The sequence below is a fragment of the Plodia interpunctella genome, chromosome 10 (assembly GCF_027563975.2).
Source record: "Plodia interpunctella isolate USDA-ARS_2022_Savannah chromosome 10, ilPloInte3.2, whole genome shotgun sequence".
NCBI classification, from domain to species: Eukaryota; Metazoa; Arthropoda; class Insecta; order Lepidoptera; family Pyralidae; genus Plodia; species Plodia interpunctella.
In genome coordinates, this window is record NC_071303.1 from 6,986,617 (window position 1) to 7,010,701 (window position 24,085).

At 36.4% G+C, this 24,085-nt stretch overlaps 2 protein-coding genes across 2 annotated transcripts; one reads left to right on the forward strand and one right to left on the reverse strand.

Moving 5' to 3' along the window:
- LOC128672816 (uncharacterized) lies at positions 1 to 23,784 on the forward strand. Its single transcript, XM_053750237.2, has 2 exons — positions 1 to 302; positions 21,490 to 23,784. Exons 1-2 carry the CDS (start codon positions 142 to 144, stop codon positions 21,803 to 21,805), a joined length of 477 nt encoding a protein of 158 aa, XP_053606212.1. The 5' UTR covers positions 1 to 141; the 3' UTR covers positions 21,806 to 23,784.
- Positions 7,446 to 11,175, reverse strand: LOC135309805 (uncharacterized). Its single transcript, XM_064436207.1, has 2 exons — positions 10,928 to 11,175; positions 7,446 to 9,797 (listed from the first exon to the last, which is right to left on the reverse strand). Exon 2 carries the CDS (start codon positions 9,705 to 9,707, stop codon positions 7,446 to 7,448), a length of 2,262 nt encoding a protein of 753 aa, XP_064292277.1. The 5' UTR covers positions 9,708 to 9,797; positions 10,928 to 11,175.
- Positions 23,785 to 24,085: the final 301 nt, after the last annotated feature.

A 24,085-nucleotide genomic window follows, 5' to 3' on the forward strand; every position in this document is an offset into this window, starting at 1 on the left:
CACTATTTTCGTACCCATTCGACGTCCGATAATACGACTATTCCGTTCAGCACACGACTCGCGCCAGACGCTTGACAATTTTTACAAATTCGCGTCAACTCGTTCGGTATTTTCAAATTATACTTTCAAATAGAGTGACGGATGAGTGAATTTTCGTTGAAACTGGCGTGGCACCGGGACAGTGAGGGCGGCGCCATGGAGAGCTGCTACAAGCTGTACACTTGGATTAACCACACGTTGCTGATGCTGCTACTACAGATTTTCTGGAAGATGAGCCAGATATCAGACTTCTTTAAAGAAAAGTGAGTACCTGTCTAGATTGTCGTTTTAGTACTAGCTTTATCGAATTAGTTGTTATCGGGGTATTTTGTAACGCTAGGTCGGCAATGTGATCTGAGATTTTACTATGTTGGGCACCCATTTGAAATATTCAAGTAATCGCTATGTACTGTATACCTACCTACCCCATAAGGGGTAAAAATTGTAGATGAAATCGAGACTCTCCTGGATGTACAGCCAAATGATTTATCAATTTATCCTGCATAGGCCTGTAAGCGGCAGGTATTAGTGGGGGAGTTTGCTATTAATTTTACTAAGTTAATGTACTGTTGACTATACCAGTAACTTGTTCGTCACTGATCGGGTTACTTTTGTACAAATTTGTTAAAGTCGATGATGTTTATCAATTTTCATGACATGAAACTAATAGGTATGTAAATGATATTGTATTATGTGTTGGAATATATAGGTAGGTATATCGATGATTTTATTGGTGCATTCTCTCAAATGGCATGAAACACAAGTACTTATTTACATAATTATTTCTTGTATGACTGATATGACTAAGTCTGTAAACAAATAACGATGAATAGGTACGTAACAGGTTAAACATGGCAGAAACACGAGATCAAAATACCTACCTAGATCATACCTATCCAGGTAACTAGTACCTAGGTACCTAGCTTACCTATTGCAGGTGAAAATACTGTATAAATAGTGACTGTTCTAAAGTTGAATGTTAAAGTAGAACTGTCACTATAGGTACTAGTAGGTAGGTACAACGACTTTGTAAAAATATTTTTCGTTGAGGAGTGCCTAACTAAACCTTCCTCAGCAATCACACTATCTATTGGTGAAAACCGCATGAAAATCCGATTTTTTTAGTTTATCGTGAACAAACGAGGAATATTTACCTACCTATATTTTGTAATATTATAGTAAACCACCGTACATCTGACCTTCCCACTCGGGCCTCCCGCGGTCGGTTGCCGACGCGATATAGAGAATAGCAATCTCTTTCAAACACCTGCGCGCGCATCGCGTGATACATCGCGCATGCGCACTACGTCATATAGCGCGCCGTTTGCCCCGACGCCTCTGTGCTCGGCAGTCAGCCATTAACCGGCAAGCTATTCACATCTTCCGCGTACCTACACTGATGTGCCGCGATCCGCGCGCTCCCATATCTATCGCGACTTTATTAATTTTAAGGGATTTTTCCGAACCCTTCTGTGTTTTGTAACCTCCTGTGTGTGTGTGACAGACAATACATTTTATATGAGACTACCTCGTTTTCTTACACCCCTGAAACCCTTCTCATATATGGCGCTCCAACGTTTTAAAGTCGATAGTTTTATCCCAGTGTAGTGAAAATTTGTGAATAAGTAGTGACAATGCCCCTAAATACGCGTTCGTCGAGCCTCAGTCGTAAAGAGGAAAAACCACGTGCGACTACAAGTGCAACAGAGAGTACTGCGTCATTCACCTCTGAAAATGTGGCCTCTATTATTGCGTCACTCCAGCGTTCCCAAACGGAAGCGTTCCGTGATATCCTGGAGTCCATGAGTGCAAACTCGTCCGTGCGCGTTCCGTCAGGTGATGCAACCCTGATGCGCTGTAGGGCAACTTTCGCTGGTCGTCCAAAAGAGTCTGTTGAAGCATTCATAGACGCCGTCGAGGCGTACTGCGAGTGTGCGCAGGTGGCTGACTCCAACATCCTGCGTGGCCTCGCCTACCTATTCAAAGACGATGCAGCCACGTGGTGGCAAGGTATTAAAGACACCGTCTCGTCATGGCAACAGGTGAAGAATACCCTGATTAGCGCCTACGGTGACCGCCGTCCACCCCATCGAATTTATATCGAAATTTTCGCTTCCCCTCAACAAAATGAAAACACCGATATATTTGTTACGCGATTACGCGCTCTCTTAGCGAGATTGCCAAAAGGTGACTTAACATTGTCTGCCCAATTGGACATTACCTACGGCCTCATAAATAATCGCATAAGAGAAAGACTTCGAAGAGAGGAGTTTAACAATTTTACGGACTTACTACGCCTAGCACGAATTGTAGAAGATGCGTTCGACGAGGCACAAAGGCCAAGTGCAGGGTTGAAACCCGCATCTCACGTGTCCGCTCCAGCAGCCGCGCCCTCATCCGACGGCGCAAACTCGCGCGATTTGCGCGACGCGCCCGTCGTGCCCGCGCGTGCCGCGACGCACGCGACACGAAACCAGCCTTCGACCTCGGCTTCGGCGGCACGACAGCCGCCTGCGTCGCCTATTACGACGGCGCCGAGCCGGGACTCCGCCCCTGCATCCAAAAAGTCCCGTCCTACGTGTGCCTACTGCAAACGTTTTGGACATACAAGGGATCAATGTCGTAAGCTATTGGCGTCTTCAGGTGAGTCCCAATCCCTAACACCTAACTCTGACACAGTGCCTAAAAGTGTTAACGAAACAAGTTTTTACTCTCTTCAAAGTGTTCGTAATCGTAGTTCGGTTCCATTGTGTTTTTCATCGAAAAACTCTATGTGTAATAATAATAATGGTTCCGTTTCATCGTGTTATTCATGGAAAAACTCTACTACAGACAATAACAATAGTGTTAGCAATAACAACGTTAGTGTAAAGCGTAAACATTATGTACCTAACTTATCCAACGATAATGTATGTAATAAAATTCTTCCTAATAACTATTGTAGTCTAAGAGATAGTAACTCTTTTTTACATAGTCCTAGAGACAGTTTTGATTTTTGTAATAGTCCAAGAGACAGTAACTTATTTTCAAATAGTCCAAGGGACAGTAACTTATTTTCAAATAGTCCAAGGGACAGTAATTTTTTTTCACATGACTTTTGTGTAATAAATGATCACAATAATGTGCTTACATGCGGTAACGACTCCGGGAGACCATCGACCCGAGATTTACGACCTATTTTTAAAATTAAAATTTTAGGTTTTAATGGTACCGCCCTGATTGACACTGCGGCTAAACATTGCATTGCGGGTCATTCTCTATACACTCTACTTCAAGGAAGGGGACACCCCCTCCTCCCGTCGACGCGAGAAGTTAAACTTGCCGACGGTGTTGTACGTACCATGGAGGTACTCACTACCACCTTACAGGTGTGCTTGGAAACAAAGTCTATTACTATGTCATTCATAATTTTTCCGGATTCTACCAATAATGAAACATTATTAGGTATCGATTTCATTACCGCCGCTGGTGTAGTTATAGATTTTAGTAAGGAAGTTTGGTTTTTCAGTGCAAATAGTACAGTCAAATATGACTTGTGTTTCGAACCACCCACCTCGCGTAGCGTGTCCTGTGCATATACCGACATACTCCGAAAGGATGAAGGTACTCATCTCAAACCAGCTGAGCGACAGGCGCTAGCTGAGCTAATTACCAGGCATGCACACATTTTTAGAGCAGGGGGAGGACCAACACCATACGCTGAACACCGCATCGATACAGGTGAGCATCCACCTATATCAGTACCGCCTTATCGCCTCAACCCTTCAAAGAAGGAGCTGATGAAGACTGAAATAGACAAAATGTTAAAAGATGACGTCATCGAAGAATGTGAATCGGCTTGGTGTTCACCGGCACTCATGGTACCGAAGCCCAATGGGTCTATCCGTTTTTGCGTCGATTACCGACGCTTAAATGCAATCACCAAAGCCGACTCTTATCCAATGCCACGCATTGACGAGTTAGTGCAAAGCACGAAGCGTGACTGCTACATGAGTACATTGGATTTGCGTTCTTCTTACTGGCAAGTGAGTGTACGAGAAGCCGATAGGGACAAGACAGCGTTTATCTGCCCCCTAGGCACTTACAGGTTTAAAAGAATGCCATTTGGCCTTCGCAACGCGCCGGCTACGTTCCAGCGTCTCGTTGACCGTCTACGCTCGTGCTCTGCTCTAAAAGACGTAACTATTTTAGCCTATTTGGACGATCTTCTGATTATTTCTGAAGGTTACCAACGCCATCTACTGGACCTCGAGGCAGTTTTTAAACGTTTGGCTGAATTTAACCTCCACGTTAACAGGGGGAAGTGTTTTTTCGCTAGAGAGAGCGTAAAATATCTCGGCCATGTTATAACACAACAAGGTATATCCACCGATCCAGAAAAGGTGAGTGCTGTTCTCGAGATGAAGGAACCTGGTAATCTTAAACACTTAAGAACGTTTTTACAAACATGCTCTTGGTTTAGAAAATTCATCCCTAGCTTCTCAAAGGTCGCTGAGCCTTTGACGCGATTAACTAGGAAGAACCAAAGCTGGTCTTGGGGCTCAGAACAGACCCAAGCATTTAACGAGCTGAAACATCTCTTAACCACAGCTCCAATACTGGTACAAGCCGATTTTCGTCGTCCCTTCGTTCTGCGTACAGACGCAAGTAACTACGCCGTGGGCGCCGTTTTACTACAGGGTGACGGACATCAGGAAAGGCCAATCGAGTACGCGAGCCGACTACTCAATGCTGCAGAGCGAAATTACTCCACCACCGAAAGGGAGGCGCTCGCTGTAGTATGGGCTGTAGAGCGTTTTCGGCCTTACCTAGACGGCCAACCAGTCATAATCGGCAGCGATCATCAGCCTCTCCGTTGGTTGCTATCTTTGAAATCACCAGCAGGCAGGTTAGTACGTTGGGCCTTAAAACTCCAATCCTTTGATATCCAATTCCAGTATACACCAGGCAAGGCAAATGTCGTGGCAGACACACTTAGCAGGCCAGTTTGTTCCAGCGAATCTCGCGACGACTGTGGTATCTGTACCGTTATATGTGATCTGCCCACAAAAACCCCTAGCCAACTCCGCTCAGAACAGACGGCGGATGCTGAAGTGAAAAAAGTAATCAAAGAGCTCGAAGGATCCGACGATGTCGCAGCTCAACGATGGTTAGAAAGGGGTTATTTGATGGACCAAGGTGTCCTATACCGCTTTAATCCGGACTCGGACAGCGAAGCCCCTCAGCTAGTAGTTCCAACCAGCCTAGTAGCTGATATTTTAAAGGAACTTCACGATTCTCCTACAGCTGGCCATCCAGGTATTGACAGAACATATTATAAAGTAGCTCAGTTGTATTATTTTACAGGAATGCGGAGAATAATAACCGATTACGTTAAAGCCTGCATCCATTGCCAACGATATAAAGCTACCAACTCCAAACCGCAGGGCTTGCTCCAGACTCCGGTGATGAACCAACGCAATGAGGTACTAGCAATAGATTTGTTTGGCCCGTTGCCAGAAGGAGAACAGGGGGAGCGATGGGTCTTGTTGGTCGAGGACACGGCTACTCGCTGGACGGAGCTATATGCTCTTAAAGAAGCCACGGCGGAAGCCTGTGCTCATGTCCTCTTGGAGGAATACTTTCTAAGGTACGGCCTGCCACGCAGAATTGTCTCTGACAATGGAGTACAATTTGTGTCCGCAATAATGCGGCAGTGCATGTCAGTTTTGAACATCAAACAAAACTTCATACCTTTATACCATCCGGAATCAAACCCTGCAGAACGGAAAAACCGTGATCTAAAGGCCATGCTAGCGCAACTCGTGGAGGATGACCACACTTCCTGGCCAAAGAAACTACCGGTAATCCGTTTCGCCTTAAATAACGCTAAATGCCGCACAACGGGTAAGTCTCCGGCATACCTTACCTTCGGTCGGGAGATGAGATCTCCCACTGAAGTGACTCATGATCTACGTGCTATCATGGACAAAGATAACTTTGTTCCACAAATTACTCCATATCTTAGTAAGTTCTTAAATTCCCTTTCAGCTATCAGAGAACGAGTTGAAGGGCAACAAGATAAGAACAAAGAGTACGCTGATGCAGCACGTCGCCCATCAGACGATTTCAAGGTAGGTGACCTTGTGATGATCAAGTCCCATTTACTTAGCAAAGGAGAGAAGAACCTGACGGCTAAATTTTACCCGCGCCGCGATGGACCGTACAGGATTGCCGCAAAGATAAGTCCTACAACTTTTGCCATCTCCAGCACTGAGAAACCGGACATTACTGTAGGGAGATATCACTCTAAAGATCTCTCTCGTTACCAAGGTGACACCAATGAGGAACCTTTGCCAAAGCCAATTAACCCTAAAAAAGGTCGTGGACGTCCCCCTAATCCTCACAAACCTGATACTGAATCACCAGTCCAGGAGCGGGGGCGTTCTCCAGGACTTGAGGGGGAGTGTATAGTAAACCACCGTACATCTGACCTTCCCACTCGGGCCTCCCGCGGTCGGTTGCCGACGCGATATAGAGAATAGCAATCTCTTTCAAACACCTGCGCGCGCATCGCGTGATACATCGCGCATGCGCACTACGTCATATAGCGCGCCGTTTGCCCCGACGCCTCTGTGCTCGGCAGTCAGCCATTAACCGGCAAGCTATTCACATCTTCCGCGTACCTACACTGATGTGCCGCGATCCGCGCGCTCCCATATCTATCGCGACTTTATTAATTTTAAGGGATTTTTCCGAACCCTTCTGTGTTTTGTAACCTCCTGTGTGTGTGTGACAGACAATACATTTTATATGAGACTACCTCGTTTTCTTACACCCCTGAAACCCTTCTCATAATATGTTAAATTAAATATGTATAATGGTTTCATTATTATCCACACCTATTTATGTTAGCTACATTGAAGGTAGATTTTTCAATTTAATCTAAAATTTGAAACCAAATTCATTGTTTGGTTTTTGAAAAAAACCCGAAATTTAGCTGTCAAACGAATTCGTGCACGAATGATTCAGTTTTCAACAAGATTGTTAGGTACCTAAATATGGGGGTACCCAACTAATATAGGGTGAATCCACCGGTTTACGATCAGTTAGTCGATGTTTCGATTTTAAAACGTCATAACTTGAAAAAATGATGCATTACAAACTAGATATTGTGATTTTATGCATAAAAAAACTTACAAATTATTTAATAAACCCATCTTCATAAATAATTCTATTTATCTATTATTTTTAAATTTACAAATAATCGAAAAGTGTGTTTTTTTTAGTTCACGATCGTTTTTCGTCAGTTTACGTTCAACAGTTTGCGCCTGTTTACGATCATTAAAAACCACTCAAAAAGGAACTCTAGGGCAATGAAATGAAAGTCGAAATCGTATTGTATTATTTATTGAAAAAAAAAGTTATTAATTTTGACAAAATGAACATTTATAAGTCGTTAGAGCTGCTTCAAAATAAGATTTTTCGCGCATTTCTGTGCATTTTAAGTGGAACCAGCGAATGCATACATCGCAGCCTATATTTTTTTCCAAATCATCTTCAACGTCACTAATTAATTCTTCAGCACATTCACTGCATAACAAAGTATCTTTTTTATTAATATTCTTTTTTGATAAAACCTTCTTTTTCTTCTTCTTCTCCTTTTCATCTGCTTTCTTTTTCTTTTCTTCCTCCTTCAATTGTTGTTTAAGCTTTTTCTCTAATTGAATATTTTCTTTTTCTTCATCTTTTTTTTTGTAGTAGTTTCGCCAGGCTTGTGATGAAATTGCGCTTGGCAACTTAACTTGACGGATTACTGTTTTTGGGGATGCCTTTGGCTCTGGGAAATGTAGGTGGTGCTCAAAGACTTCATCGAAGGATAACAGTTTATCAATTATCGGCATTGGTGTCTCATTGCTATTTTCATTGTTATCATTATGAATATCTGCTGTTACGTTCAATGTATAGCATTGGTTTTCATTTTCAGTTATCAATAATTGTGTGGATTGCGCTTGATGAGATATCTCTATCTCATCAAGAGGGATTACTGATATGTTATTTAATGAAATATATGAACCTGGATCAGGTAAAGTTATATTTTCATTAGAAGCAAGCAAATTCGAATGGTCGAGATCAGTACTTTTGAAAAGTTGTGAAACACCTTGCTCTTCTTTGGTTTCAGTTTCTTCAAAGCTTAAGTTTTCTGGAGTGATGTCTGTTGTCATATTAGTTGTAAGTTGATTTGGTGCTGCAGCTTGAGGATCTTCATCATCTTTTACCATATTTGTTTCAGGTTCGTCAAACATTGCTAACATCTCAATAGGCAGAATGGATGTACTAAGATCTGAGGCCGCAGAATTTCGAGGCGTCTTTGATTTAGAACGCCTATTTTGGAGATATGTTGCTTTAGAAATTTCTATCTCTTTTAAAACGACTTCTGAATCTATATTACGTTCCGACAGTTCATTTTTAATTATTGATATTACTTTCATTGCTGCATCAAACTCTTTTGCAGTCGCTGTAGTTTTCTTATTCGATCTTGAATTTTTCTCTCTTCTCTCTTTCTCTACTCTTAGTTGTGTATCCTTTACACATTTTGTGTAATCAACATTATCTTCATTTACCGGGTATAGGCCACACTTTCTGAACCCATTTCTGATAGCGTCTTTTAGCTCAGTTTGTGACAGGGTATTATTTAAAATGGAGCAAAAATTGAATTTTGTTACAGCTTGGTCTGATTTTTTAACTATATTTTTCCAATTCTGTTTTAGTGGTCTGAATACACTAACATCAGCCGGTTGGAGCATATGAGTACTATTTGGTGGCAATGCGTATAGAATTATATCATTTGCTTCACAAAATTCACTCAAAGCATAAGTCATGTGCGATTTATGTCCATCAATAAATAAGAGAATGGGCTTCTTAACGTTATTTTTTATCAGCCAATCATTATAATCATTGGTGACGTATTCAAAGAATACATCACTTTTCATCCAGCCACTCTCAGAACGACCAAGAACCCATGACTCGGGCATATTGTTGACCAATGCTTTTGGGGGTCTTACATATGGAAAAATTACTAACGGTGGGCACAATTTTCCACTTGCTGAAAATACCAATAAGACCGTTATATTTTCTTTTTCATTATTTTTTTTAATTATGAATAAGTTTTTGTAACCTTTTGGTCCTAAAACTTTGCCACTTTTTGGGCATAAGGAAAATCCTGTTTCATCACCATTGAAGATTCTATCTGGATCTTCAAATATATCCATCGCATCAATAGACATAATGTAATTTCGCAGATCTTTGAACCAATGTCTGATGCGGTTCTCAGTTATGGCAGCTCTTGCATTATTAATACCTTCGGGTTCACGAATGCTTATTTCTGGATGCCGCTTAAGAAATTTTTGATACCAAGTATCTCCTGGCATTCCATATTTAAATGGAGTCTTGATACCAGTTTTTGCTATAATTTTCGATACACTCTCTAGCAGCCCTTGTTTACTTATAGGAAACCCACATTTTGCCATATCCAGAATCCATTTAGTGAGTTTTGCCTCTCCTTCCACTCCTAAGACAGGATTTGGACCAACTTTTGGTTTTTTGTCGATTGCTACTTTACCGCTAAGACGATCATGCACTGTGGCAAATGGCACGCCATAAAATCGACAGGCTTCTCTATAACCCATTATCTTATTTTTTATAGATTCTATGGCATTTGTAAGATCTTCCTCTCTGTATGAAAAAAGACGCCTGTTTGTTTTTTTCGACACACCCACCTAAAGAATAGAAAATGAATATAAATTAGCATCACTTTTGCCAATATTTTACATATAATTCAGTATATTTTGCTTGTGACAATGATATATTGATGTCTTTAGAGCCCTTATGCTCTTGTAAACGGGATATTAATTTTTATGTAAAGAATGGTATGTTCATAGAATTTTTGAAAATATTGATTTTAATGTAATCATCATACCAATTTTTCTCTCCTTTTCGGCTTCATATTTTTAGATTTCGATTTTGGTTCCATCTGCAATAAGCATAAAAATCATGCAATACACACCAAGCATTAAACCCAGGTTAGTGTTATTTGCTATGCGAGAAAGTCAGGAATTGTACTAAAGTGAGTGGGTGTGAAATTCTTGTAACTTTATACAGAATTTCGCAACGTTCAATACGAATTTCCAATAACCGCCTACAAATTAAACGTAAAATTGTTTTAAAAAATAACGATGATCGCTATTCAGTTGAAATACGATCACAAAAAAGGTTTTTTTTTTGTAAGAAACAAATAATAGTCAACAACAGATCATTTTCGGATCACCTTGTTTATGTAAGGATCGCGATCCAGTCTGTTTTTGATCGCATGTGCAGCTAGAACTTGCGAGTGGTCGTAAAGTATTCAATTGTCGATCACTAAAAATAATTCTAAACTAAACAAAAATTGTTTCCAAACGGTAACTGACCAGTATACGATCACTTAAAACTGATATTTTCCTATAGAAAAAAGAAAATATCGTGAACAGGCTGTTTCTCGATCACTTGGTTTGTCATTAGTAAAAAGCATATAATTTTATGATTATTTTTCATTTTAAGCCGATCGCCATCTGATCTATAAAGTAAACATGTTACGATGGAACAAAGTAAATGTTAATATTCCCGGCAACACCATGCAAGATACTACAAAAGCTCAATAAAGATAAGACCAAAATCGCCCCCTTACGATCACCAGATCGTAAAATAAAAGAAGCTTAGTTTCTCAATGTCTCATGGCGATCACCTTATATTATAGTAAATTATTCACTTTTTTTGTTAAATTTCTACATAAGAAGGAAATATGACTATATTTCAACACCACAAACATAACAGCAAAGCTTAAACTGTATTAAAAACATGTTTTACTCACGATTCAATGTTCACGTCCCACTATTTTTTTCTTAAGATTTGGCGGTAACAACCACGCAAGCGCACTGGATCAATTTCGTCAGCTCACTGATCGAAAAATAACGTATTTGGCTATAGAGACAACAGATACAAATGAAAAGGATAGATGTATCATCCCTTTATATGCAAAATTAACACTTCACGCGCGGTAATACGGTTATTTTAGAGGTTTTTTGTAAAAGTGATCGAGAGCGGGTGGTGATCGGTGAACCGGTCGATTCACCCTAGGTTTACATCCTAAACCATAAAGTCTTCAGTCCTTACTGAAGACCTATTTGGGATTATAATAGATACGGTACTTATACATAAAAAAATTCGCTTTCCGTTGGCTGTGTGCGCGGTTTTTAAAAAATAAATAGAGTGATTTAAGAGGAAGGTTTATATGCATATAACATGCATAATTATATGCATAACATTGTTCCCCTGGGAAGCTGTGGCGGGTCGCTAGTTTATTATCCCTATCCCAAAATTCCCAAAACCGCCCGTTTATCCGCAAAGGGATGCCATGCAAATAGATAGGTACCTAGGTACTTATATTTGCGAACAAAGTTTTTATAGGATAAAAAGGTAGGTCTGTCTAACTAATCTCAATCGCATTAGTTATCGATAAGATACCGATTATGGACATAGGTATTAAGTAGTAGGTACATTTGAATGACAGATAAAACGCATTCTTACCCAAAAGGGTCGTAATTACTTATAAATGCAAACACCAAATAGTATTTAAATAAATAAGAATTGTGTGCTAAATGAAATTGCACTTATTGTATTTTATACGCGATAATATAAAATCGAATGTACTTATATACTTATTTATTCCTTTTCTGTCCCTTTCATACACTTTACGGAGAATATAATATGGACGAACGTCCCAATGTTAAAATGTAAACAATGTTCTAAGCAACATTATAAGAAACTAATTATACATACAACATGTGAACCCTGCGTAACTTCTTATTCTGGGCAGCCGTGAAAATTTGTAAGTTGGCTACGCCCGCGTAAATTTCCCAATGGAACAGTTATTTTTCCGGGATAAAAGGTACTCTATGTCCTTCTACATACTTCATACAATATGTATACAAAATTTCAAGAAGATTGGTTGAGTAGATAGAGCGTGAAGAAGTAACAAACAAACTTACTTTTGCGAAGTTAAGATTTAAGTACTTACTTCATTAAAATTTAATTAAAAGTCATAATAATCAGTTTCACATATAAATGCGAAGTTGGTATTTTTATCCGTATAAACCACAGTGTTAGTTGATAAGACATAACCAGAATGTATTTTCACCGTACTAGAATGTATCTGTACTGTATAGGTTAGGAAGTTCTCAAAACAAAATCATTTGCTTACATTACGATTTATTTTCGCACGCATAATAGCGTTCACTGTACTTTTTATAGCTACCAGACAATTTTCGTAATCAACAGAAATGAAAGGTATAATTTTTTTTAATATTACAGAAAATTTATCCGGGTTCCGTACAAAAAAAAACCAATTTACTCCGAATCTACTGGATCCGCGAAAGAATACTGCACGTGGCGAAATTACAAATGGGATTTTAGAATTTATGATTCGAAAATTTTAATTCATAATTTTTTTTAACGAGATAATGTTGCATAATTTCTTCATGCCAAATTTCAAGATTCTAGTTCAACGGGAAATTGAGTTGAGTTTGAGTTTCCTGTGAAATTGCAAAATATTCAACATAAATGGTCATATATTTTTGGGCGCGTTGACTTGCAAGTTTCATTTTGCAGAGCTTCCCTTGAAGTTTACATGAAATATCCAGGTCGATGGTCCCTTGACCAGGATATTTTATGTAAATTTCGTTTCTTTATACATGTACGCTTTTCTGAGAAAAGGGGCCTTGACAGACGCACATATTGACAACATAATAATCCTGTAAGGGTTACGTTTTTACCTGTCGAGGTACGGAACCCTAAAAAGTCTGTCAGATACCGTAGGGCCATAGCTCAAGCCATACAAAAAAATATTCTCAAATCTAAACATAGAATACAAGGATATATTCCATTAGACTGACAATCACCTCATTTTATATTTATAGTAATATCAGTTTTAATTTCAAAACTTTCCATTTTCGTCTATTGTGACGTACTCTTACGTAAATAATATAAAACATATGTAGGTGTGACTGTGACACAGCTATTTAACTATCATCAATCAAATACTGGTATCTTAATTACGAGTGAGCAAATATTTAATGAGTATCAAGTCTTAGATCTCCTGGCCGCTCACGACGAAAGTGGACTGGACTTAGACACAACCAACTGAAAATAGCGGCCCAAAGCCGCAAGGGTTTCCGTATCCTGACCTCCAAACTTCAATTCGAGGATGGCACCCCAAAGACTTGGTAATCCATTGAGTGTGTCATAAACCTGTATATCAATTTACTAGCAAATCTCTTTATAAATATATAAAGATTATTACTTTGGGAAAATAGCTGGATACCATAATAGATACAATACAAAGAAACAAAGCCAAATTCACCAGATTAATATGTACTGAAATTACCTGATAAAAATACCTACACCATAAATCTTATAATACCTACCTACTTATAAATCGTAAAAAGCTAATAAACTCACACGTAGTTATACTATTAGTTGAGATTTCACGTTTAAACGTAATTGTATTTAGGTTTTACCAGAATAATAAAAAAATTACATAACTAGGTATGTCATTGTACAATTGTACATGTTACATACCAGGTGATTAATTATATTCGGGCAAAATAATATGAACAATCTATCACATTGCCTGGTCATTATAAATATTGTAGTGTGGCTGTTGGGCAATCCTTTGAGAGATTTGTTATAGGTAATAAGAATAAGTTATGTTTATTTGGTTGTGCATAGGTTAATCACTTGGTACCTATAACATATATACAAGAGTAACAGTAGGTAGATAATAAATCTTAAAACCAAAACCAATGAAGTGTGTATTTTCTTTCGTGAATATTATTTCAAGACATTTATTTGTTATTGGAATATCCTTAGGTTTTTACCACAGATTTTTAATCGTAATTAGTTTATTACGTTTTGTACTCAGAATTCGGATAAGACAGATGGTGATAATGACTATATTTATTACATGTTGTGTCTGTGTATCACTATAAATAGATATGTCCAAGAGTTTATTTCTGATAATGATACGTAAGTACCTACTTTGTAGTAGTTTAAGTACCAACATAGGTTCACTGTAGTAGTACTGTAGTGGTACCTACTGTAGTTTAAATATTGATTGTTTGAATATTTCTATCTATCTAAATTAATCTATTATATTCTAAAGAAATTCAATCGAAAAAAATTGATGAATCGATGCACTAAATCGACCTTTTTCCTTAAATTCTGACTAGGCGTTCGAAAAAATCGAGAAAATTGACTTTTTCGATTGCGTGAGTAACTATCGTGCAGCCATCGTTTTAACCTCATACTTATTAACAACTAAAATATAATTCACAAATACATATTCGTATGGCACGGTTGTATCTCAGATAGAAGGATAACATCTACAATGCATACTCTGCACTTTAGGTCAACATTTAAGTAATATATGTAATTATATCTTAATAATTGCATGAAGTATGTACACGTTCTCGGGGAAATCTTATTTGATTCATCGTTAGGCGACAGTTCTATCTCTTGTTTTCACATACATATTAATATATAGGTACTTCATATACCTTCATTAATTATGCACTGGTTGTTGTTGCAGTTAATGCCAGTGCGGTTATGGATTTGCACCTTGTTACTTCTAACGCGGAGAAATTTTGAGTCTATTAATTAGTGTAATAAAAATGGCTTAATATACTATGTAGGAAAGACTAGTTCCTAAATTGTGTTGGTAGGTTCATTCCCAATCCCAAAACGATACTAAATAATAAGTATAATTACATTTTGATCAGATAAATTTTGAGCACGGGAAAAGATATGTAAGTAGCTACCGTAGCTACTTACTTTTTTTAACATATGTATTTCTGTAATAATACATCGTGCACTGTTCGATTTTCCCAGAATATTAAATGTAAGTAGAAAATATAATAAGGGTATCTTCATTTTTATTAGCTAATTCCCTTCAGTTTTCTTCCTAAATCAATAATGTCTATGCCTGATTTATAACGCCGCCAATTAAAAACTGCCGGCGCCGGCGGCATAGCCACAAGGTTATAATTGTCCGATTGTTCTAGATAAACTTCGATCGCTGCCAAACTATGCACTGAAATATTGCGTGATAGTCATATACAAAGCAAATTTGTACAGGGCATGTACAAAGTACGAAGATCAATGGGTGATAAATACTTACTAAGAAAAACTGATCGTAAATAAAAAAAAAACAAGTAGTTAGGTAATAACTATTAGAAAAACTTGTGATGGAGCATTATATGGTCTGTAGCGTCTGTAGGGAAAGGTTACTCATTTCCCAATGTAATATGAAGGCCTACCACGAAACATACAAATACCTACGAACTCATTACTATAACGTCTACATGCTCTTTTTCCTGTATCGTACGCATCGTGTAAAAAAAGAGAACGCGGGGATGCAACGACGTGCTTCGTATTTTATGTTTCATGTAGCCCCCTGATCTTATGAAAAATAAATCGGAAAATATGCAAAATTAAAGAGGAATTAGGTATGTGTCTGAAAGAGAAAAATCATAGGAATGTATTTTGATGTTTGGTTTAAATAATCTAAATATTTGTGCTAAACTTTAATGCAATAAATACTAAAATTTGAGCAATTTTTTCAATTAAATGTAACCTTTATCGTAATCGTATCAGATGGCAGGAATAATAAAAACAGTAATGCAAAATATTTGCAAATAGCGAATGGTAGCTATACAATATTATTTTGATTTAGTCATTGATTGTTTTAATGCCGGCTTTGTTTGCTGAAGACCATATTGTACGCACGCGCCCATTGTTTTATTCACGGAACGCCATTCTTTTGTAAAGAAAATTTAACTAGGTAATAGTGACTTGGCAAATTAATTTGGTTAAAATATATCAATTTGATTGACACTATTTTTTAAAATTATTTTAAATCAAACATATAATAACAATGCTTATTATATATGCGAAATTTTAGGATGTTTGCTATGTAAACTTCTGCTCATTCGCGCCAAATCTACTCTACCGATTGTTATGAAATTTGGTACACAAATAGAATATAACCTGGAATAACACATAGGGTACTTTTTATCCCAAAATTCCCACGGGAGCGAAGTCCCGGGCGCAGCTATTTCTATCTGTTGGTACACGCACGGTTATCTCTGAAACAACTGGACGGATTTGAATAAAACTTTTTTGTTGTATAGCTATGAATGAACCGGGACAACATATAGGTTATATTTTTTTGAAAATTGAAACCGCTTATACTTTATTGTAACGAACCATCTCGATTATGAGATATCGAAATAAGTAACAACTGGAACATCTGATGTGGAACACAGAGATCAGCTACACAATAATATGCATGGAAATAAAATTGTTCAGTCTAATGGGCATTTATAGTATCAATATCATTTTGGTACTAACAATTTAGGCATAATTTTTATAATATAATCTTTGATAAAATCACAGTCCATCTGGTTTGGCATAACTAAGTAATAAACATCCTATTTCGTATTTAGTTATCATAGTGATTGTAATTCTTGATATTTATTTCATTAGACTGTTTTAAGTAAGTATATGGATAGCTTAACTCTTTATTGCAAGATTTAACTTACACTTAAGTATTTTAATATAGAAGTAAAGTAACTTATTCGTAACTTAACATTCATTTATAACATAATTACCTAACTAAATATAAATGACCTAACAATCTCGAAGAATCTGAAACTAATTTATTACATTATTACTTTTGTTAGTATAACACGTGGTGCAATTGATTCATTACTGATACACATTTAATAGAAGTAATATTTCATATCCAAATAAATGTTAATTCTATATTCGATATATCAAAATATTTGTCCGGGCCGGTTTTACAATAGATAATATTTTGAACTACGCATATAAACGCCATTGATCTCGGTGGAAAATATAACAATTGTAGGTTCCCTTCCCTCGATTTAGAATATTAGTAAAACAAAACGCGAAAAGGAAAAATAATAAAAACATGCACATAATTATACAGACTATCTACGCTTTACTGTGGGAATATCGGGATAAAAGTGGCTTTTAGGATATTTCAGGATATAGGTACTCTGCCCGTGTATTAAATTATTGATTACTATTATCGGCTTGCCCCGGCTTCGCTCGGTCGGGTAAAACCATAATAAATTATACACCTTCCTCTAGAATCGCTCTACCCATTTAAAAAAGAAACGCAGACCTAAGCATACATAATTGACAGACAAACAGCGATTGCTTTATTACTATGATTTATCGAGCAGTTTTTGTGTGTAAGAGTAACAAACATTTTATATAAGTACATACATGGAATTAATAGGAGACCGATGTACCTACGTCAATTGTCAAAAATATACAATAGGTAGGTATGTACTATATGTATAATTAAACACAATTAGCTACTTTCCGCTTTGAGTTTGTAGGGGTTAAGTACGCCACTTTGACTCCAAAAATCGTTTTACTTCAACTTTAAAGCAAAACTAATAATAATAGGGGTACATACAAACTCCGCAAATTGTGCTTAAATTAGTATGGGGAGTTTAGGTAAGTCCAAAAAACGCCAAATAAATGTGAAATGTTTTAGTCTCTCTCTCTCTCTCTATCTTGGGATACTTTCGATAAGTTATTGATTACTAGCTGCGCCCCGGGGCTTCGCTCTCGTGCGAATTTCGGGACAAAAAGTACCCTATGCTATATCCTTCTCTGTACTTCAAACTACATGTATGCAAAAATTCAAGAAGATTGGTTGAGCAAGTAAAGCGTGAAGAGGTAACAAAAAAACAAACTTACTTTTGCATTTATAATATTAGTTGGGATTTCGCTAAGGTAACACATTCTTTCTATGTTGGTGAGGTGCCTATTGTGACTGCACGCATGCTCGCCATACAACAATATTGTGGTTTTGTGCCGCATGCGCATTCGAAGCACATCTGTTTCAAACATGGTACATAATAGGTACTCTGTACGAAGTACTTATTAAATCCATGGTTTCAAATGACTGCTTGTTATTTTGCAAAGTTGCAAGTTGACGTAAGGGTCTAAAAATAAACAGAGTCTGTGAGTCAGAAAACGAAGGTCTCAAGTCTTCTTACTGTGGATCAGTGGAGATAAAGTCGCACTAAAGGTCCTATCACACCCATTTTTATTTATAAAAAAACAATACTTTATTTACTTTTAAAAGAAAAACTCATATAAATGGAATTGAAACAATTTATTCTTAATAAAGTTACCATTATACATTCGAAAGTTTGATGTGTGTTTGCGTTTGTTACTCAATCACTACCTCTATCTCACTCTATCATACCTACCTAAACGGAGCCTATAAAAACAATTACCTAATTGTGTGTGCATGGGTTTACGCACGCAGTTTTTTCACAAAAATAAAATATGACTATCATTTCCATCTTCCTCATAAATGTAGTAAATATTTTAGACTAAGCGGAATACCGAAAATTACACGGGAGCGAAGTCGCAGGCATATAGGGTTATTTTGAAAATGCGTTAACTGTAAATACAAGTTGCAAAGGTCGCAGGTTCACATTGATCGCGCACTAGGAAGTTGGCGCGGTTTCGTATCTACATCCTGGTTCCTTTCATTTATACTCCTCTTATGACTTTGAGGAAGTTTATTATTATTAAAAAACAATCATATTTGTAAATACATGTTTAATAATGTAGGTAAGGTATTTTATTGTAGGTATTATATTATAAACGATACAATATCTGATTGAGTGTAACACTATTTTTTTAAAAGATCGCGACGAATTGAGGACCTCCTGAAGTCCGTTGAAAATGTTTACAAAAAAAGTCTGTAATTTTTAATTTTTTTTTAAATATTGCACCTTTTTCAATTATAGTGGATTTAATTTTAAATAGTTTGTTTTTTATAAGGTAAACAATCTTGTATAAGCACCTATAGAATCTTACATTTCAGTTTTTTTTCGAACAAGTACTTAAACTATTGATAAGTACTTAAATTATAAGAACTTAAACAAAGTATGATAAATTACAGTATGATTTGTATGAGAAAATTCGTATCGGATCAACTAGGTACTTTTGACCACAACTATACGATAATGTATATCTCACAAAGATAACTATATCTTGAGCTCTTCCGTTATTTGGAAAGCATTTTAAGCCCCTGATACCTATTATCGCAAACATGCAATCCTAAAGTTGACTTTGCGAACGTCCAAAAATGCTTAAAAGAAACTCATCTGACACAGTAAGTATTGATCCCGTAGAATTAATTCTGTAATCTAAGATTGGTCTCTCTCTCTCTCATCTGAGCATATTCCTGGTTTTTTCCAGACGTTGAGCGTCGAAGCCCAAGGTCCACTAAGTTGATCCCTATATTCCCTATTAAATTTTTTAAATAATGTGTTAACATTTGCATGACAACGGCTAAATAGGCTTGGACTATACTGCTAGTGGATATTGTATTACATATCCTATGCAAATAAATTATTTGAGTTCTTTAGTTTTGAATTTTGGGTCTGGCTCTCCTAATAACGCGTTGAGTTTTAAAACTTCTTATAGTATACATAATTGAAAGTGTACTTTATTCCTAACTTGGACAAGTTTAATGATTCAAGTGCGCCAGTTTAGCAATCGATCAATGGTGGTCACGCGACAGTCGCTATGGGTGCTGTTGGACATCCATTATGCATAAAGCTGGTATAATTTACTAGGAGTAGGTACCTACATCCTATTATGTAGGTACTTTGCAATAATTTGAACAATTAATCGAATGCCAGAAATCCCTAAGAAATCTTGATTATGATTTTTTTTATAGTATTGTCATAATTTTGTCATATTAGGCACTTCTTAAATAAATAGGTACCGTACGAGTAGGTAAATTTTGTTGACCCTGATATCATTGCATTTATTGTTGCGATGTTCACTCTATTGCACATGAAATCATTCTTTTGAAGAGATAAGAAAATATTATTTACTCAGGAATCACGCTATCTATTGGTGAAAACCACATGAAAATCCGAGTTGTAGATTTTGAGCTTACTGTCAGATGCGGAAGAAGACTTTTTTTACAATAGGTATATGAGGTTAAGGATAATAAGAATTTAACATTTTCCTTAAACACGCACAAAACTCTTAACAATTTTTTTAACCTTTCAAAATGTTATATTCAAATACGAGTTAAAAAATTATATTCATCATTACCTTTTACGTACAAACTTACTTTATTTATAAATAAAATATTAGCATATTTTCAATATCGTTCGCAGTTTATTCGATCGGAACTACCTACTTCCTAGCTAATGACTATGAACTATGCAAACGAGCTCAAAGCAAAATAAACACATTTATTATTATTTATACGCGCCAGGCATTTATACAGCACTAATGTAGACGGAACAGAAAGCAGATGGTGGACAGGGAAACACAGAATAATTAGTGGGCAATGTATTACAATAGTTTCTTAGAACCCTTGCCAAACTAAGATATACTTACAATATTATATATTATATACAATATTATACCTATCCCGCAGCCTTTGGAAAGGTCCAAAGGCTGCGGGTCGTATATTTTCCTCCTTTACGTGAATAAAATGTGAAGACGGTTTATATTTAGAAATAAATAAAAAAATAGAAAGCATTAAGATGGAGTTTTAAAATTTACAATTAAAACAAATACTATAGTTTAACAATATTTTAGGAGGGACCCACGCCGCTTATGTTGGATCATGACACATTGTTATACCTATCGCCCACCTCTATAAAAATATTAAATATGCTGGACAAAGGCTCCGTCCTTTTCCCACAAATCTCCCAACTGAGATGCATGAAACCATATCCCGCCACCTATTTCGCTCTCTCTCTCTAAATACTTATCAATTTATTTATACTTAATTAAACATGTATGTATATATACCTATGTAATAAAGTAGTCGTAATCGATCAAGTACTACCTAATTATATGGTAAATCATGATAAATATTATCTACAGTCGACAGTAGTACTTCCACTGCATGCAATTGTCGTGTCATATAATGTTATATAACATACCTATACTATATTGTTTATCTACTTTTGATATAATTATCTTGTTCGTTTCAATCATCAAATAAAAATACTTTTCACCTCTGCTAAGTTATATTTCTAGAAATAATAATGCGCTACTTATACAACAGAGGTTTTTAGTACCTTCTCAAGCTTGTTTATGAGGTATACATTAGTCATTTCTATTAACATCTTTTTATAATGGCAAATAACTAGCTAAATTCTTAAAATAAAGATTGTTAGCAAAAATTCTTATTATCTTTATTGTTGATATACGTATGTGTACATTGTCTTTGAGCGTCGTAATAAATCGAGATGCAATTTATTTATATGTCATTTTTCTTATTTTCAGGTCCGTAGAAGACGCGAAGTTAGAAAGAACATTAGTCTTTTCAAACCTCACAAAGGAATCAAAGCTGAGAAGGCACATCAGGTCAATGTCGGACGTACAAAGCAGCACGCCCTACAGAATAAACTTCAGGTCACGGAAGGGAAGCACGCAGACCTTAGGATATGACTCTGATACAAGAGCAAGAAGAATCAGATTATACAACCGTCACATGCAATCTGAATCATCAGACTCGAGCGACTACAAGGAATCCCAAAGAAAACTCTTATACTTGGAAAGAAACATCATTAAGCCAACAGATTCAATGAGGATTTTGTAATTAATGATCTGATATAGTTACTTATCGTAAACGAGGCTGTTCTATCTAGTGGTGTGCTAAACTGGGATCACCTGGCACAGTAGAAATAAGTTAGAACTACGCACGACTAAATTTAGTCTTGTTTAGAGCATCTCAGACTGTTTAAGCGTCTTATGAAGACTTGTAGTGCTTCCAAGAGGCAATCTTACACCAAGGTTTGGCAAGCGCAAACGCATCGTGTGATAGACTGTGGAACTATTCCCTTGCAATATGATCCCAACGTGATACAACTATAAATAATAGATTTTATAGTGACATTTTTCTGAGACTGTGATCGAAATATATTAAACCTATAAGTATGTTTATAACAGATGTTTCTACTAATAATAATATAATTGTTTAGTTTATAAGATACATATAGCCATACATTCGACTGTGAACGAATGGTACCTATCTACATAGTTATATGCCATACATTTGTTACAAAAAAATATAATGAGCAGGTTTAGCTATCGCATTTTTATTTCTTGTGTCAATGTGAATCAATTTCTATTGACTTGACTATTGTAAGCAATAAGATTTATGGATCGATTTATTCTACAAAAAGTTTAAATTCTATCCTTTAATTATTTTATAATAATTAGCGGACGGCAAATGGAAATAAAAAATGTTGAAAGAATAAGTTAAACTACTTACTAGGCATCTACCGGTTACTTCACATAAGTTTATGTGATAGGTACGTACGTACAACGATTTACCTTTGTTCACAGAAATGACTTTTTCCGAGCTCATGCCGATATTTCTTGATTTGAGCGAATATTTTTTTGTGTGTAAAAAATATTTTGTATAAAGATACATAATGTATGGCGTATGATCCGTGCCCATTCCTAAAAAACCTACGTCACTTGATATCGCGATGATAGAGCGATGAAATACACGACACGTGGTCGTAATAGTTGTAGACCGAGAATTACAAGAATTCCGGCAAAATTTTCAGGTAATGTTTTCATAGTAGGTAGAATGACAACACTACGGCAAAATGGAGTGGACCAGTTCCGTCGGAAGTACTTGGGAGATGGTAACAAAGATGGCCACTTAGATACTTTTTCCTATATCTTAAATAAGTAATAGGGTAGGTAGTTGCCTGGGTATAAATAAATGCAGTATGCAATTTTATTAAAATGTCAATTTTATTAAAGTATGAAGAACTATTGTTGAGTAGTCTTGTTAAGCTCATATTGAAGTTTAATTGTAATGCATTTTGACTCCAAGAAATGTGACGTCACTTTGTTGTCATTTCATAAGCTTTTATTGAACTTGTAATGTAACTATGTATGTGGCTGTCCCTTTGTACCACAGTTTTGTCTCTGGTAGAATCTAGCAACTCAAGTTTGACACATATCTTCAACCGATAAGTTGAAATTTTGTTCATGCGTTTCGTGGATGACAATGCATTATTATGATAAGCATGATCTAATGACACCCAGGACACCCAGGAACGGCTCCAGACGTGGGAACTCCTCAACGGTTTATTGCACGGACATGATTTTTTTGTCACACGTTAAATGCAATATGATTTCTCTGACAACAATAAAAGCTTGTGTCAAAAATGAAATTTTTGTAAAAAACTTATTGTTTTCACATGGTTTCATCGATTTACAATTATGACGTATTTTCTTTAAGAATGGGCTCTGTCATGTCGGCATTTTTGCAGCTTAAGATTTTTTTATTTCCCTTTATTGAAGTGATACTAGTAGACGGTTGTTAAGTATTATTATTATCTCTTGATGACAACGATTATATTAAGTAGGTAAGAACCAACTTATGTACAGCATTTATCAAATCACAGTATCTATCAAATATAATGTGGTTGCAAAACAATTCAATTAAGTGAGATAATACAAAACAACCGTTCTAAGTTTTAAGTCATGCTACACTATATCATTAACTTCTACATCGAATTGACTACTTAAACAAAATAAAGTTTGTCTACAAAAGTAGGTACCTATTTTATTTCATCAACCCAAAAAAAAAACACTAACGGCAAAATCTCCATTCTGAGATTGCCAATGCACTTCATCGGCTTCGTCAGTGAAAATAACTTTTACAACTTACTAGCTGCTCATCAGGGATTTGTTTCCATGGGAAATTCAAGATAAAAGTGTACCTTATACCAAAGGTCCAAATATGTTTAAATATTTGGTTGAGCAGAGAAATGGTATGGGTGGTGCACGGTGAGCACGGTACCTACTACATTGGACATTGAAATATGTATTATGAAAAAATACATTCCACTTCATT